This window comes from Octopus bimaculoides, chromosome 22 (assembly GCF_046866305.1).
Source record: "Octopus bimaculoides isolate indiv1 chromosome 22, ASM4686630v1, whole genome shotgun sequence".
Taxonomy (NCBI): Eukaryota; Metazoa; Mollusca; class Cephalopoda; order Octopoda; family Octopodidae; genus Octopus; species Octopus bimaculoides.
In genome coordinates this window covers 36,915,730-36,935,729 of record NC_142949.1, presented here as the reverse complement: position 1 = coordinate 36,935,729, position 20,000 = coordinate 36,915,730, and the positions used below count along the sequence as shown (strand labels likewise).

Below are 20,000 nucleotides of genomic sequence, written 5' to 3'. Positions count from 1 at the left end.
TATATATATACATGTGTACACACATACACACATACGTGTGTGTGTAAGTGTGTCTGAGTTCATATAATGTGTGGATGTGGTTCATGTGTATCCATTTGATTACATATTGTTGAAATAATTACCTGCATTGTCTTCTAATGGTTTTACACGTCAAATTTTCAGCAAACACATGCAAAAACAACTATTTATCATATGTTTGCCACTGGCAAACCTCATTCTCCTGCATCTATATGGAAAGTGTGCTTCTAAAGAACACAATATATATATATATATATATATATATATATATATATATATATATATATATATATATATATATGTATATTCAAACTCAAATGCACGCGCGCACATAAATACATGCGTGTGTATATATTTAATTGTACATGTACATATATGTAGGTACATATGTGTGTGTTTATATATATATATATATGTATGACATATATATACATATACATATATATGCATATACATATATACATATACATATATATATACATATATACATATATATATATATATCTATATAGTTATGCACACATGCACTTTTGGATGTAGGAATGTACAAAAAGAACAATTATTTAATACATATGTCATTGGTAATGGATTTTATTTTATTCATTTTATGCAAAGATACGGTTTCCTTTGTCGCCACTTTGAGATTCATGTTACTCTGATGTTTCTCAAGGGCAACAGAGTAACACATGATGATAACTACCATGTTTGAAAACGGGCAGGTAACATGGTGCTACATGTATCGATAGTGCGAATATTCATTTCGTATAAATGAATAAATATGTGATCTATAGAATGGATTTGATGTCTAATGAGATTTCTTCTTATTTACATAGTTCTGAGTTCCATCCAGTTGTGCTTGCTTCCCTTTAATAATTGTTGTTGTTATTATTGTTATTATTATGATTATTATCATTAGTGTTGTTGTTGTTGTTTGACGGGTATTCTAATCCGGTTAACAGTGTGTACGCAGTTTGACCTGTTTCGGGTACTCAAAAAGATTTGAAAATTCCGCCTCTCTTGGATTCCTGTCCTTCCTACCTTCTCAAACTTTCGGCACATCTCCTCATCCACCATCACTCCACCGGAGTTACCATTGTATCTTAGTACTCTTTCGGACTCCGCTACCATGGATCTTACTGGCTTTTTCCGTTAACGTGTGTGTGTGTGTAATGTTATAATAAAAGCCACGAATCTGGTGAAATACAGCAACCCAAGGTTTCCTGGTAGAAATAAAAAATCATTTGGACATTTTTAAGCTGAGAACATGGCAGTTTTTTAGTTGTGTTTTAAGTAGATGTTTAGAGCTGAAACAGTTGGTAAGGAAGAAGAAAAACACAAAGGAGATAATACACACAATCACACACATAGAGGGAGCGAGAGATATGTGTACGTGTGTGAATTGACGTGGAGCGATGTCTCTACGTGTGTATGTGCGTGTGTGTGTATGTGGTATTATGACATGCAAGTACTGGAAAACAGGTATCTTTCAATCCACACCCTGTTGTTTGAAGTAAAATCAACAAGTCGACTAATGTGGATCTGGATGCACTTTACCGATGACAATTTTGGCTCGGTTGGATTGTCTTTCATCAGTGATCTTCTCGACCAGAGAACCAAAAGCGTACCAACACTATAGAGTTCCTGCGTTTGTATTGAGTCCTATAATTTCACGGAAGATAAAAAGTTTTTGGAAAAGTACCAATAGGGAACAGATTTGCTAGATCCAGCTTTGTGGTAGGTAGCAGTTTCAAACCATTGAGTTCTGGCTGCAAGCCTGCGATGAAATTGGTGACATACTGTGGGAAGCTTAACACAGTGGCGTGAAGATAGAGGAGGGGATGGCTTTGCTTGTGAGGGCATCTGTCAATATTTCAGAAAAATATCTTTCCTCATCATGCACAGAGATTAGATTTATTGTAAAAACTGGAATCTATACTAGAATAAGTGTGTGTGCATGTGTGATTCCTAACTATCGTTGCATTTATCCCACGGTTATAGCCAGTATCTAACAATACTATGTATTCTTGTTGTCTCTTTTTTTATCCTTGTATTCGTCTTCTAAAATATTCATTGTAAAAGAAATTTTATAACATTTGATCATGCGTATAGAAATTATCTTTTATATAGTTTCATTAATAAAATTCGCTACTGTAATATTGCTCACGTTCATTTATTCACAACTTTCTTTTATAGACACGAATTACTTTAAGAATAGACTTAATACAACATTTTCTCTCTAACTCCATTATGTAATATCTCGATGCTATTTGTTATCTATGTATGTTATATCCTTAGAGCCTCAACCTTGCTTTTATTTAATCGTCTTTATTTATATATTTATTTCAGTTCTATATATCTTTTATTTTTTGTGTTGACTTTAGACTATTTTTGTTTTTTTTTTATTTTTCTCTTTTTATAATTAATTATTTCAGTTTATTTTTATTCTTTCTTACCCTCATTTACATAGATGTCAATTCATATTATTCCGTTACTCCATAATGCTTCTCACTCATGCTGTTGTGTATAACTGTTCACTTGAATTCTTATAATAAATGTTGTTGGAGGTATTCTTTAAAACTTTTTTGCAAGTACTCCATTATATGAAGTAGCAGTGCTGTTCACTTGATTTTATAGTCGCCTGAGGTTCGGAGGCGAGAAACTTGTATTTGTAACTCGTCTAGTTTTAATTTAAAAAAATAATAAAATAAATAAATAATAAATATAAATTCTGCTTGACGTACTGAGAAAGTTGTTTGCTTTTTAATGTTTGTACAGCTTATAAAACACGCGCATTTACTTCATACCGCTATTTACGTTAGCTTAATGTAATGCCCACATTCCACACTAATCCTTTCCCTATCAAAACATGTAAGTGTCTCGATATGTGTGTGTATGTGTGCGTGATTGTGTGTCTGTGTGTCTATGGGAGTGTGTGTGCGTGTGTTTGTGTATGTGTGTGTGTAGTAAGTCCTGTAATTTATCGCTTCTAGTAAATCAACAGACATATATATACGCATGTATGCGTATATGTGTGTATATGTTTATATATACATGTATGTGTATAGATACATATATATATATATATATATATACATACATATATATATATATATATATATATATATATATATATATATATATATATATATATATATATATATATATATATATATATATATATACATATATATACATATATATACATATATATATATATATATATATATATATATATATATATATATATATATATATATATATATATATATATGTGTGTGTGTGCGTGTGTGTGTGTGTATATATATAATGTTGCGTGGGTGCAACGAAAATTGTATAATTGGTGGGTTAAGTCACTCACTCATCGTTTTAGGATTACGTACTTAAAACTCTCAGCTACAAACATGAATGTAAAGACGAACACGCGAACTTTCGTCGCCTTATCACACATCACGCATCGCCATACATTCTCAGCACTACTTTAACAATATCAATGTAGCCATCTCCACTGTATAAGTAAGACGAAGCTGAAACTAATGCTAGCAATATCACTAAAATGTGTGTACTCGTCTTGAGAAGTTAAAGTTGCTGTTAACAGATGAAACATTGCAGCCATCTTCGTTTTTATAATTTTATTTATATTTTCTTCATTTTTTTTCATTCTTCTCTTTTGTTTGAAATTTTCTCTATTTCTTTTTCTTCTTCTTCTCCTTCTTCTTCTTCTTCCCCTTCTTCTTCTTCTTCCTGTTTATCTTTCCTCGTAGTATCCTTGTTATTGTTCTGTTGTCACGTTCGAATTTATGTTACTCGATTATTAAATTAAATATGGCGGTGAAACTTATTACAACTTTCATTTATCATAATGAAGCTTTTTCGTATTATTACCCTTAATGATATTTTCCCATTCGTTTTCTTCCACGTCATGCATTATTCATTATTATTATTATTATTATTATTATTATTATTATTATTATTATTATTATTATTATTATCATCATCATTAGCAGTAGCAGTTGTATTAGTATTATTATTACTAATGCCTTTATTTTATTACTGATGTCATTTATATTATATTCATCATCAACATCGTTACTTTAAAAATTATATTAATTATTATTATTATCATCATCATCATCACTATCATCATCATTATCATCATCATTATTATTATCATTATCATTACACGTTGGAATTTACTCTTCTTTAGCTGTTATATCTCTCAATATTATTAATAAATATAATCATAACGAAACTAAAACTGATCATACAATTACTAACAATCATTACAATTCCCATTAAGGTATTTATTGTTATCAGTATTTTTGAAATTTTATTTTTATGTATTGTTTTTTTTATATATTTTTCTATATCATATTTTAACATGTATTTTCATATCAAATTATTTCTTTAAATATTTTACATAAGCTATTACATCGAGATATTTTTGAGAGCAACCATTAGAAATTATCATTAGTTGTAATATTTTTACTAAATTGTGTTACGTAAACTGATAACCAGAGTTTAATCTAATGTAATTCTATTAGTTCTTTGTATTGCAGCGCTGATAGAATCATTCGAGCGTCGGAAATACTGCCTAGCAGTTTTCCTTTTGGAACATTAGGTTCTGATTTCAAGTCCCACTCGGTTTTATCGTTGCGTTTCACTAACCGGAAGGGTTTCGATTATATAAAATGCTAAACAAATGCCAGGATCTATTGTATTGAATTAGATCCCACTCCCACCTCAGTCACTGATCTCGTGACTAAATCAGAAATTGTTAAGGGCAAAGAACAAGCAAAATCGTTAGACCGTCGAACGTACGTGCTTTGTGCTATTTGTTCCAGCTCTTTACATTCTGAGTGTAAATACCGCGGAAGTCAACATTGCCTGTCATTCCTACGTGCTGAATAGAATATGATATCAGTCTGGCAGAATCGTAGCACGACGACGGGCTGGCAGAAACGTTAGCGCGCCGGGCGAAATGCGTAGCGGTATTTCGTCTGCCACTGCGTTCTGAGTTCAAATTCCGCCGAGGTCGACTTTGCCTTTCATCCTTTCGGGGTCGATAAATTAAGTACCAGTTACGCACTGGGGTCGATATAATCGACTTAATCCGTTTGTCTGTCCTTGTTTGTCCCCTCTGTGTGTAGCCCCTTGTGGGCAATAAAGAAATAGGTATTTCGTCTGTTTTTACGTTCTGAATTCAAATTCCGCCGAAATCGACTTTGCCTTTCATCCTTTCGGAGTCGATCTAATCGACTGGCCCCTTCCTCCAAAATTTCAGGCCTTGTGCCTAGAGTAGAAAAGAATAAGGTATCAGTCAAGTAACAGAGTGCAAGGCATCGACTACCTTCTATCTTTCACTAGTTCTGGTTTCTCCCTAAATTAGAAACCATTAAAGGTTGCGAGATGGCAGGATCGTTAGGTATCAGCATAGGATCAAAGAACTGGCAGAAAACTAGCTCCAGATGGGGCGAACATGATGGCCTCAAATTTCAATGCTAGGCTGCTTTTGTTGTAAACTGACGAATAAAGCAGATAAGGTACCAAAGTATTGGTAAACTTTTGGCGCAACACAATATTAACGCAATGACGAAGAGTAGTTGAGAGAGAGAGTCTCCCTGGAAAACACAACTTGCGTATTATAACGTTTCCTAACGATTCATTTGCGCATGTTACTTTCACTTCTCATGCGCTCATTGCTTTTTGCAAAAAGCTGTTTGTCTTCTCATTGACTCTGAGCGTCCTTGCGTACTCCAAGAACTAGCAGTGTGGAAGATTATCGAAAGCCTTTCTGCAATCGGTCCAGCGAAAGCTAAATTCCCTTGCCTCATGCGGTATTCTGTTGTAACTCTTCTGATTATTATTATTATTATTATTATTATTATTATTATTATTATTATTATTATTATTATTATTATTATTATTATTATCCTCATCATCATTTTTATCACCCATAAAATAGTAAATTAACTAACATTCAACTTAAGTTCCATACAATATTTTTTTTTCTTTACAGGATTTTTATTTGTATCCTTTTCTTTTCTTTTTTTCTACGTTCGTAATAATATTTTGGTGAAAATACGTTAAAATCAAATTCGTGTGATTTGAAAACCACATAACTGCCAATTCTCTGTTTAATAAAACAGCAAAAACAAAGACAACCAAATAAATAACAAATAAATGGCACTTACAAACAATACCGAGAAATTTCATTCTTTTGTTGTAATTGTTGTTGTTGCTAAGGAATGTTGTTTTTATTTAAGCGCTAATTCCTGAACTATCAATAGGTTTTATTATGATAAAATCGCTTCCAATTGCGTGATTTATTAACCAGTTATCCGTTCACCTCGAATATCCCTCCCTTAACAAAACAGAATCAAGCTACACAATTACTGGCATCCGAAGGTGGCGAGAATAGAATTTCGGTGTAATTTTACGAGTCTTTATGGGTGTTCTCATTTATTTATTTATTTATTTATTTATTCATCTATTTATTTATTATTTAGCATTTTACAACTTAACAACATGTCTTTATGATTATAACTTAAGACAGCTACACCTTAAATCAATACCCTACAAGCCAAAAGGGGAAAGTCTACGAGATTGTCTGGTTTGCTGGAAACAGCAGCAAATTCTAAGAAAGGTCTCTTTGCAACCAGGTGGTTTCGGGTTCAGTCCCGCTGCGCGGCATTTTGGACAAGTATCTTCTACTATAGCCCCGGACCGCCTAATGCCTTGTGGAAAAATCTGCGTCGCATAGATGTGTGGATGGTTTTGTGTTTGTAATTCTTTCTGCGCCAAGCAACAACCGGTAGTGCTTAGTTAATTTCTCCGAACTTTAGCGGATCGACAAAAGAGTGGATGATAGATTGGTTATCAGACTTTAAAAGATAGGTACTGGCTCGCAGTCCAGCATATGAAGCAAGTAAAAGATAAAATATCATATTTCTGAAACGAAATTTCAAGAAAATGAACACGACAGCAACGCAAATGATCGGTTACAATTTGGCATCATGAACTGTAGCTTAAAACCTAAGACATGTTGACCATAAATCAATAAAATACAAACCAATCGGAGAATCTCTAGAATGCTACCTGGCTTCGCTACAATAACAAAGACAATCTCCAATAAATCACATGTTTTACATTGTGAAAATAGAATCTTGTCCTTGGATAACGACCGTTACTTCCTGTTTGCTTACCCTTAGGAAGTATGAAATGTGGCTGATAATTCCTTCAAAGTTTATTTTTGTTACAGTTATTCAAATCCCAAGAAAACCCCTCAATACATGGCTATGATGCTCCCCCCTCCCCACACACACACATATGTATACACTATTGGTCATAATCAGAGCTGCACATATTGTCAACCACTAAGGGACATGCTTCAGCGGCTAAGGTGAAGCAGGTTATAAGCAAATCTGTGGTATTGAGCAGAATATTTGCTATAACGATATTTCTGCTTCAGCAAGTCATCGTTAAATCTGTCTGAAATTTAATGGAAAATAGGTCAGTTTCAAAACATTGACATCCAGGTCATCTTTCCATTTTTACAAGGTAATGATTGATTTTCGCTCTTTGTCCATTCACCAAATCAGAACTTCTAAGACATCTCCCTCAAGTTACCTGTATAAACGAGTGGTAGTCCTCTTTGGAGGAAGAAATTTCTGCGGGGTTTGTGTTACTACCATTATTCTGCATCTTTAATTTTTCATCAAATTCCTTATTCATGCAGTGTATGTTGATCGTATTTATCAGATACCTTCAATTAGGTTTGGACTTCAATACCAGCGTACATTTCTTCAAATATACAGTTTCATTTTTACCTTCCTGTTTTGTGAACAACATCACTGAGTTCCACTAAGTCTAGATGCATGTAACTCTTGTCTTCAGATTCTATAACTCCGCTTTCCTATAAAATAGTTCTATTAACATTGACAGGTGTCGGATAAATGCCTTACTCTATTTATGTGGTTCTTTACATCTTCTTTTCGAATCCATCTCAGGTTTTATCTTTTAAAGTACTGGGACCAATGGTATCAAGTAAATCCCTTCTTAAAATTGTTGGTCATGTTCCTAAATCAGAAACCATTATTATTATTATCATTATTATTATTATTATTATTATTATTATTATTATTATGGCTTGAGAGATACATCAAGATTAATAATGTCTTTTTTTTTTAATTTATTCGCTTACAGAGACCCTTCGGAATTTGGAAGCCTGCTCTTACAGGGTTTAGGCAAAGGATTAAGGTTTGTTTTTTTTAGAAATTTTTTCCTCACTTTGTTCACGTACAGAAAAAAATGCCTGTCAAAATTACCAGACACACACCACGAGAGAAAAAGATAAAAGCCATATTTTTATGCACAAACATAAATATAAAAAATAACAAGAAATTATTGTACTTCAGAACACGTCTGTAGTAAAAGAAATAGAAAATCTACAGAGATTTTCTACCAAAAACTTCACATATGCAAACTCAAAGAAACAAAAGTGGTTTGGGAAAGTTATATTAAGCCATGCATTCTCTCTTTCCTGCAATGATACTTGTACTAATTAACAAGGAACGAAGATATCTGTTTGTGCAATATAAAAATGGCGGTTGTGTTTCATTTAACCTCAAAGCAAGGCTTAGAGGAAGCATTATCCGAAATATTGTTAAAAAATACCATTCAATGACTCAAAGTCGAAGATATTGACGGTTTGTTTTAGAGCTGGAAACATAACGAGATTAGCTGAAATGGTACGGCACATACCAACACTTAAATTTGGAATCCAGTTCCTTGGTTGGAGAAATACAAATAGAAAGGTCGGGTTCATATTCATGATGTTTGATCCTGGGGGTGGTATTTCTTACCTGATGATTCGAAGACACTGGAAAACGGAGGAGAAACAAAATAAAATCGGTCATCAGCGACGGGAGTAACAAGAACACCATGCCTTATTTTTCAGAGTATCATTAGTTGCAACATCGATGTTGGCAGAGGTCACAAATTGGTTCTACAAATTAGAAACTAGCCAGTCTGCCTCCACAGTCAAGGTATTCAACAGCGCCACATAATTCTCGTTTGATGATAAGGCCGAAAATATGGAGGCCGATTTAGCGGAAGATATTGGCAACGAATTTAATGAGGGGGAAAATAAAAGAAAATTTTAAATTCCAACGAATAGCGACGTAAAAATTAAGAGCACTAATTCCTCAATACAAGGTACTGGGTTGGGTTTCAAGGTCACGTGACTAGATATTACAATGTTCTTATATTATACAGCGATACCAAAGACGAAATATTCGGAGACAAGTGTTTATTATGAAATGAATATTATAACAAACGAGAGAGAGACTATTGATAAAATTCCTAGTGACATATTAGGATTAGCTCAAAACAGGTGACCTCAAGCTTGATGTTACATTCCTAACCCACGCAAATAATATATATATGTATATATATATATATATATATATATATATATATACATGAAACACAGTATATATTATTTTATGAGCTACTAATAGTGCCATGCAATGAAAATAACACTGAGAGCATTTATTATTACTTTAATAATAATTAATAATGAGCGGCGAACAGTCAGACTCGTTAGCGAATCAGAAAAAAAAAAGCAAAGCATTATATCCTGCTGTTTACGTTCAATGTCCAAATGCAAACGAGATCAACATTCCTCGAAAAATCAAAGTACCAGTCAAGTACTACGATTGATGTATTCCACTTACTCACTTCCCCTAAAACTGATGTCCTTGCGCCAAAAATTAGAAATAATATCACAATAATTAATAACATAGTCATCATTATCTTCATCACTTGTTGTAGTAGTAGTAGTAGTAGTAGTAGTAGTAGTAGTAGTAGTAGTAGTAGTAGTAGTAGTAATATTCAGGTCTTCACGAAAAAAGAGCATGCAATTTATTTCTGGTAATAACGGTTACTAAATACCCTGTACCCGCTCCTTCCCCCTCGTTTCCTACCTGCCTGTCTGTTTGTCTGTCTGAGCTGCCTCTCTCACTGTCTGACTCTCTCTCTATCTATCTCTCCCTTTCTTCCTTCCTCCATCCCTTACTCTCTCCAACATACATCTCTCCCATGGTAACTAAAAGTCCTACATTTAGATGTCAAATATTCTTTTGATGTTTTGTTGCTTTTCCATATGACTGTGTGTGTGTGTGTGTGTGTGTGTGTGTGTGTGTGTGTGTGTGTGTGTGTGTGTGTGTGTGTGTGAGAGAGAGAGAGAGAGTGAGTGTGTGTTTGTGTATGCATGTGTCTGTGTTTGTGTATGCACACACAAACATATACACGTATGTACGTATGGATATAGATATATATATATATATATATATATATATATATATATATATATATATATAAATCACTCATAGTATTTCATCAAAAGATGAATAAGAATAAATTGCAAATGTGAGAGACTGCAACAGTCTCCAACTACCATTCACTTGATATAATAAGCCCAGATCTATAAACAGTAAAACTCTCTTCATTTTTTTCTAGTCGAATTAACATGACATAATACGTATAATCTCTGAAAGAATTCGTTTATATGAAAAAAATATATATACTTTGTCTGTAAACGTTTTGGGAGCAATGTCTTCGAGCAAATATATTCTATGGGTCAAAGTATATCACCGGAAATCGAAAAGAAATAATAGGAAGTTGTGAACCGCTAGTAATATTTCAGACATTTATATTTCCATAATTATCTCCCTTTTCAATATATTATTTATGTAAATGTAAATGAATGTGTATAGATCAAGGCGTGCAATGCCGTGACTATACAGGGAAATGACTTGTGAAAGATATGTCTATAGACATATGTGGCCTCCTGAAAAAGCGACAACGAATATATATAAATATATATATATAATAATAATAATAAAATAAAGCACAAATATGGCCAATCTACAAACTTGTTAATATAGACACTATTAGATGCATACATAAATGTATCTATGTATGTGTGTGAACTATGTGTGTGAACTATGCGTGCGAACTATGCGTGCGCGTGTGTGTATGTAATCATTCATATATATATATATATATATATATATATATATATATATATATTCACATACATATATATATATACACATGAATATATATTCATATGCATATATATATATATATATATATATATATATATATATATATATATATATATATATATATATATATATATATATATATATATATAAATGCATATATATATGTATATGTGTGTGTGTGTGTGTATGTTTATTAATATGCATGAGCATGTACATACATCTTCCTGGATATAAAGAAAAAGGGCAATCAAGAAAAGAGTAGGGCACACACATGTAAACACACTAACACACACACACGCACGCACACACTAATACACATATACAAATATGTACGCGCATTTATATAAATACATAAGGCTTATGTATGTACGCCTCTGCACTAATTCGTATCGGTAGATATATACATCATATATATATATTCATATATGTATATATATATATATATATATATATATATATATATATATATATATATATATATATATATATATATATATATATATATATATATATATATGCAGCCAATAAGTTTGTGTATATATCTAAATCACTAAGCGCACCGTAGCTCACTTGTTTTACTTCTCTTATGTCTTCCTACTTCCTACACACCCTCGCACATATAAGTGAACGGATAAACACACACACACACATACACACGCATACGCACACGAGTACATATAAGCAGGCACATATACACAGGTGCACACATGCTCACGTAACGAGGTACATTCGCCGAGGTAATTAAAAACAGTGGCTTGACATCGCTTAACATAATGGAACGTAGGTGAGCCGGGGCGGAGATGTAGCAGTCTCCTTTTTATTCATAATTTCTACAGGTTCTTTTCTTGTTTACTTCTTCGTTTTATTTTTGCCTCCTTCGTCTTTCATTCATCGGTACTTTGATGAATATACGTCCATTTAGACGGTTGAGATCAATATTATTGAATACAGGCGCATGATTGTATCTGATTACTGCCATAGAAGTTATGCTATTTCAACTCTACAAATACTATAGAATTACTAAGGTTCTATATGTGGATATATATATGTGGATATATATATGTGTATTTATATTATATAATTCATATATATATGTGTATATATATATATATATATATATATATATATATATATATATATATATATATATATATATATATATATATATATATATATATATATATACATATTCATATATAGCTGTGTGTATGTATATATGTCACTATGCATGTATTTATATATATATATATATGCTGGATATAATCTATACAAATATTATCATGGGTATTATATTAGTTTCAGTCACCTTTGCTTAAAATAACTCGGGTATAAGTATATGCATAATATATATAGATACAGAATATATATACATTACACAAACATTTATATGTATATATATATATATATATATATATATATATATATATATATATTATATTCATATATAGGCGTGTGTAAGTATAAATGAATATACATTTGTGTGTATAAATCAACATGCGTATATGTGCATTCACTGACGCTCATAATCACACCTATATATATATATATATATATATATATATATATATATATATATATATATATATATATATATATATATATATATGTATATATATATATACTGTAGAAGCTCGTAGATGTGTCCCAGTGTTAGTACGTATGTATGATTATATATATGTGTGGGGGAGTGTGTGTGTGTGTGTGTGTGTGTGTATTATGCAATGTATATATATATTCCGCATGCGTGTGTTGGTCTGTGCTTGAGCGTGTATGTGGAGAACAAAATGTTCGTCTGATAAGTGTTGAAGTAGCAAAGTTCTCAAATAAAAACATTAATGAATCAACAGTAAATATCGTGAAACATGGACTCAGAATACATTATTGGCAACCAATGATTTTCTCATATCTTCCAGGGAAAATTTTCTATGGTCTTGAACTGTCGTGAAACGTTGAATTATGTATATAAAGTTTTTCATGATCCTGATAACATATCACCCAAATCTCGTTGAATCCAGATATCATCTTCCTCTCCGATACCAGACTGTTAATCTTAATATAGTGAAATATACCCTGGTCGAGTGGATGTAGGAGGCGAAAGAGAGGAAAAGAACAATGTGGTATGAGTCGATGAAAACCAGCGACGAGAATGAGAGGAAAATAAGTTTCTTTTGCTGGTGGAGGTTGGCAGGATTTCAGAAAAGACCCATGGAAGCAGTCGGGAAATGAATAGAAACCGGGTAATAATATCGGAATAACATAAAGGTTGTAAAGAAAGCATCTAGTAATCAGTGGACTCAACAAAAGTACATAGGTTTCACGAACTGAACATAAAAGACGTGTAATTTTTACATATTATTATTTCATATTTGAAGGTTGCGTGCTGGTTGAGTCTTTAGCACGAGGGGCGAAATGCTTAACGACCTTTCGTCTGTCTTTGTGTTCTGAGCTCAAATTCCTCCAAGGATGACTTTGCCTTTTGTCCTTTCGGAGTTGATAAGAGAAGTACCAGTTTTGCACTGGAGTCAATATAATAGACTTATCCCTTTCCCCCCAAATTGTGGGCCTTGTGTCAAAATTTGAAACCCTTATTAGCTATTTGGTGCATAAGGCGGAATCGTTAGCATTTGTTTCAGTCATGTGACTGGGGCCATGCTGGAGCAGCGCCTTTAGACGAACGAATCGACCCCAGGAACTTATTCTTTGTAAGTCTAGTTCTTATTCTATCGGTCTGTTTTGCCAAATTGCTAAATTACGGTGATGCAAACACACCAACATCGGTTATCAAGCGATGTCGGGGGTGACAAACACAGACACAAACATACACACACACACACACACACACACACACACACACACACACACACACACACACACACATATATATATATATATATATATATATATATATATATACGACGGGCTTCTTTCAGTTTCCGTCTACCAAATACACTCATTCAGTGGCACTGAACCCAGAACCATGTGGTTGGGAAGCCAGCTTCTTACCACACAGCCACACCGCCTAGCAGCATTTCTTTATGTTCTGAGTTCAAATTCCGCCGAGGTCCAATTTCCCTTTCATTCTTTCGGTGTCCATAAAAGAAGTACCCGTTACATACTAGGGTCAATCTAATCGAATTACTACGTCTCAAGAAATCACTAGCCCTGTACCAAACTTATTTTCGCTCTCATTAACTGTTCTTATGGAATCGCTGAAAAACACTTCATACTCCATTTTAACTTATGATATGATAGTGTTTCCATGGTGTTCATTGTAGCCATGGCATCCAAAACCCCTTGGGGTGGAAGCTACATGGTGGGGCGGGAAGAGGAATCAACCCATTTTCAAAAAGCATTTTCCAGTGAATCATAGCCTTTGAACGAATAAATAAACTCTGCTAAATGTATCTAGTACTTTATTTCTTGCTTGTACATCCATATCTATAAGTGTCTGATCGTGTGTGCGCACGCACACACACACGCATATATGCATACATATATATGTGTGTGTATATATATATATATATATATATATATATATATATATATATATATATATATATATATACATACACATATGTGTGTGTATGTGTATATATGTATGATATTGGAAACATCTACAACAGTAATAATGCAATATTCAAGAGATATTTGGAAATATTTATTTGGCACAGTTACCAGTAGTGCATAAAACTCGTAACTTTGGCAAAAACACTACACCATCAACTGTATCAAATGACATACATTGGTTTATTTTTTGCCAAAACTAAACCACGTGACAATTTTATGCTTTCTCGTTCTCATAGCAGTTCTTCCATTTTCTCTGTTTTTCTTTTTGGGGGATTTTTTAAAAAATGTTATTACTATATATCGATGATTTCTCTCACGTTCTTCTATATTTTTTTTTTTATTTTTATAAAGTAAAGCTCAGAATTATTATTTTTGCCTATTTCCATATCTTACTTCTCACCACGCCCTACCACTATCATCATCTGCGACTTGGCTATTGTTTCGGTGGTGATGGTGTTGATGCTCTTGTTGTTCTTTTTCTTCTTCTTTATCATTTTCTCCTTTCTCTTATTATTCTTATGCTTCTTCTTCTTCTTCTTATTATTATTATTATTATTATTATTATTATTATTATTCCTTTTTTTATTCTTTTTATTCTTGTTCTTCTTCCTCTTCTTCTTTAAAGCGTTGAGCTGGCAGAAACGTTAGCACGCCGGGCGAAATGCTTAGCGGTATTTCGTCTGTCTGTACGTTCTGAGTTCAAATTCCGCCGGGGTCGACTTTGCCTTTCATCCTTTCGGGGTCGATAAATTAAGTACCAGTTGCGTACTGGGGTCGATCTAATCGACTGGCCCCCTACCCCCAAATTTCGGGCCTTGTGCCTAGAGTAGAAAAGATTATTATTATTATTCCTTTTTTTATTCTTTTTATTCTTGTTCTTCTTCCTCTTCTTCTTTAAAGCGTTGAGCTGGCAGAATCGTTAGCACGCCGGGCGAAATGCTTAGTGGCATTTCGTTCGTCCTGGGTTCAAATTCTGCCGAGGTTGCCTTCGCCTTTCATCCCATTCAAGGTGGATAGAATAAGCAGCAGTTGAAAAGTGGGATCGATGTAATCGATTTATCCTACTGCCTCGAAATTCCTGGCCTTGTACCAAAATTTGAAACCAATACCTAAGGCGGCGACACTTCGTCCGTATTTACGTTCTGAGTTCAAATACCGCCGAAGTCGACTTTGTATTTCATCCTTCGAGGTCTATGAAGTATGTACCAGTTAAGCAGGAGAATCGATATATTTGAGTGTACGCCAAAATTTGAAGCCGATATCATTATTATTATTATTATCGTTGCTGTTGTTGTTGTTATTGTTGCTGTTGTTGCTGCTGCTGTTTTTTTGTTGTTGTTTTTTTATTTGTTGTACTTCTCAGAACGTTCAGTCTTGTTTGTTCTGGTAGATTCTGTGAGAGCGGACAGCAGCTTACTGTCAGAGGTCTCACAGGGTCTCTTTCCGCACATTATCACATTATAAGCTTCGATACTTGATTGTTAATTATCGTGGGAGACATTCAACATCCAAGTACCAATCTGGAAACATAAGGGGCTTAGACACATGTCTGTAAGGGTAAAAATGAAAACCCTATGAAAATCCTAAACTGTTTCCCCACTGTCTCTGTGGCTATTTTACATCTCATCCCTTTTTTATTCTTCTACTTTTCATGCTTGTATATATTTTCGTGGTGGTGGTGGTGGGGTTAATTTTCCTCTTTTATTTCTTTATAATCGATTCCACTTGAAACTGAACCGTTTTACTAATTGATTCTTGTGCTATCCCATTCATCCAGTACACCTGTGTTAAATGAAAGAAATGATTTCAATTCATTGCGGTTTCGCTTTATTCATTTGTCTTTTATCTTTACCTCTTCTTGTTTTTCTTTTATTCTTCTTGTTCTTCTTGTTTCTTGCTGCGCACAACGCCCTCTCTTTGCAGTTCAGTTATGAATTATAAAATGTGAAGATTTTTCACAATCTTATTTATCTTTGTTTTGTTTTTCCGTTTTAATTCGTTAGCAATTAACTCAAAAAAGGCGAGTGCCAGATTCCTTTTAGATTTTTCTCGGCTTATTAAACGAAGAAGACAATCATTGTGAAGAGTTAATTGTGTAAAGCTTCACAGCCATGTCAAAGGAACATGTTACTGAAGTTAGTGGAATTAACGATTCGATTAACAACAACAACAACGAATGCATTCAAAAGTTTTCTTTGCCAAAAAATGGAAAGTGCGAGCAAGGTAGTAGTTTTGTATAGGCTTGCAACAACAAATACATCTTTAATATAAATAAACTAGAAAGCAATGGTTTGTATCAAAAACAAATGCATATATATACCACATGTATTTTTTAAGGAAAAAAATAGTCACCTATTTATATATGCTGAACAACGAGGCGGATATTTTTCTGTCGTCCTTGAAGCAATTAGATCGAACTCCAAGCTAATACCTTGTGCAAGATTTCATTTAAACACTGAATACGAGGCAAATACTTTGGCGGGGTACGTATATCACAAATTTGCCCATACAATGGTTCGGCAATATTTTCAACCATTTAGCACGAGGATCTAAGTAAAATTATTTTTTTCTACTCTAGGCACAAGGCTCGAAATTTTGGGGGAGGGGGCCAGTCGATTAGATCGACCCCAGTACGCAACTGGTACTTAATTTATCTTTATCGACTCCGAAAGAATGAAAGGCAAAGTCGACCTCGGTGGAATTTGAACTCAGAATGTAAAGACAGAAGAAATACCGCTAAGCATTTCGCCCGGCGTGCTAACGTTTCTGCCAGCTCGCCGCCTTTGAAAGTCAAATTATTGGCAGAGAACTGGTTAACTTGTTAAAACGTTCGGAAAAGCTAGTGGCGGTATTTTCTCCGACATTTTATTTTCTGAATTCAAACCTGGTGAGGGCAAATCTGCCCTTCATCCTTTCAAGTTCAAAGCAATAATGTACCAGTCATGCACTGGTGTCAATGTTCCTCTCCCCAAAATTCTTGGCCTATGAAGAATTATTCAGAGAAATAAATTTTTTTCTGGTTATTGTGATTTCTATAATCGCTTAATTTATCTATGAAAAAATATGTAAGCATTTCCTTCACTTTTCATAATTTTTTTTTTCTTCCACGCACATCTACCAGATAAATCTCACAAAACACACGTTCTTACATAAGATCTTTGTCGTAACCGATGCAGCTTTCTAAGTCACCATTTTTAAAGTTTGTACGTAGGAATGAATTGTATGTAATTGCCATCAGTGTCGAAGTAAAACTCATCATCATCATGATCTTCATTATTATTATTATTATTATTATTATTATTATTATTATTATTATTATTATTATTATTATTACAATAGAGTAGTCCCATGCGATCGGATGTTCTGATTATATAAGAAAAATATTTTTGTTGTTATTAAAGCTATTCAATGTTGTGAGAGACATTTGCCTTTCTCTGATCTTTTCTTTTCAAAGCAGAACGAAAAAAGAATTGATGAAAGAATTAGGCTTCCAATATGTCTCAGAAGATATATTTATATATATAAAGATATATATGCACACGCACTTACAAGCGTATACATGTCTCCATATGAATATACATTTATATTTCTACACGAACACACACACACACACACACACACACACATATATATATATGTACGTACATAAGTGCGTTTTTGTGTATGGTTATTAGTAAAAATATGTTTGGCGGTGAGTGAATGTAATAAATATGTTTTTTAGCTTGCGGACCTGGGCATAAGTTCTTTCTTGCGACCTCATGTTCGTGTGTGTGTGTGTGTGTGTGTGTGTGTGCAGATATAAACAAAAGGGGAAAGTGAAATTAAAATACCTACATATATACACATATACATACATATATATATATATATATATGCATACATACATACTGTGTGTATACGTATGGAAGTGTATATATCTCTGGTTGTATATATTTGAGATCGTTTGCGTATATGCACTTGAGTAAGTGTGTCTCGTGTGTATGAATGTCTATGTATATGTGTGTTTCCATAAAAAAACTAAATTATGAAATTTCAGTTTAAATTTGCCACTCAGTGCTTACATATTCTCTCTCCAATCTTTTGGGCTTTTTAAGATTTGTCTTCCGTCTAGACAAGGCTGATTGGCAGCCGTATATAAACATACATCATTAAATGTATATATAATGATATGAACTTATAGATGAGTATATTTAGATATATACACTTCTACATATTCGTATGTAATTATATATATGTATATGTATATATGTATCTATATATATGTAATTGATTTATACTGGAAACAATATATATAATAAATGGCGGTATGTTGTCAACTTAATGTGACAGTCCCATGAAAGGGAATAATACTACTGCTATTTATCCCTAGGAAGCACCTCAAAGCCAAACTGATGACGAGCAATGACTCAGAAACTAGTCTCAGGATGCTGGCTTTGCTGCGTGGAGGTGCTTACCTCCCCCTTTGTAAACATCAGGACAATTTTTTTTATTGTATATTTATTTTATAAACAAATATCACAATATTACGTAAGCATTCTTATAAGCATCTTATAATGTTTCTTTCTTCTCTGGAAACTCGCCGCGTCCCGGCAGCTGATGGCTCGCGGAACAGACCGGCACCGGTCAGCGGACCACAACTTTGAGTAGCACGGTCTTAGACTACATTATGCAAAATGACCATTATTTCCTCGAGACCTTAGGGTATAATCTGAAGCAGATTTATCCGATGCCTCTAGCAACTCAAACAACCATATAACAGATCCCTTATTGATTCTTAATTATCTATGTTGGCCTCGCTGTCATCGTTGCTGTTATAGTTGTTATTGTCCATGTAGTCGTTGTTGTTGTTGTTGTTATTATAGTTGTTGTAACCGTCATTGTTGATGTCATTGCTGTTGTTTCTGGCTAATATCGTCACTTCTTATTGTATTGTATCGTTTATATTTAACACCATACTATATTCTTTAACCATGCAATTCCCTTCTTCTTCTTCTTCTTCTTCTTCTTCTTCTTCTTCTTCTTCTTCTTCTTCTTCTTCTTCTTCTTCTTCTTCTTCTTCTTCTTCTCATCCTTCTCCTTCTCCGCCGCCTTTTACTACTACTACTACTACTACTTCTCTTTCGTCTGCCACTACTACTACTACAACCTTTCCTTCTTTTCCTTCTTTTACAGTTTTGTCATTGTCATCGTCGTCCTCATCTTCGTTTCCTTTGTCTTCTCGTTCCTTTGTCTTTTCCGCCATGTTTCTTCTTATTTTTCCGCCATTACTAACACGACATTTCGACATTGTTTCCATGATCGAAGTTATTTACTCTAAATTTTCTCTGCGTGAAGATAGATGTAACT

The 20,000-nt window shown here is 33.5% G+C and overlaps 1 protein-coding gene across 2 annotated transcripts in view; it reads left to right on the top strand.

The window, feature by feature from the left end:
- Window positions 1-20,000, top strand: part of LOC106870321 (uncharacterized) — a 258,020-nt gene that overhangs the window by 41,687 nt on the left and 196,333 nt on the right. The window contains exon 2 of one of the 2 annotated variants that reach the window (XM_052975839.2): window positions 8,221-8,274. The exons of the other annotated variant lie outside the window; for it this stretch is intronic. Coding sequence (XP_052831799.1) covers window positions 8,221-8,274 — 54 coding nt within the window. The remainder of the gene's footprint in view (window positions 1-8,220; window positions 8,275-20,000) is intronic. 2 annotated transcript variants of the gene reach the window in all.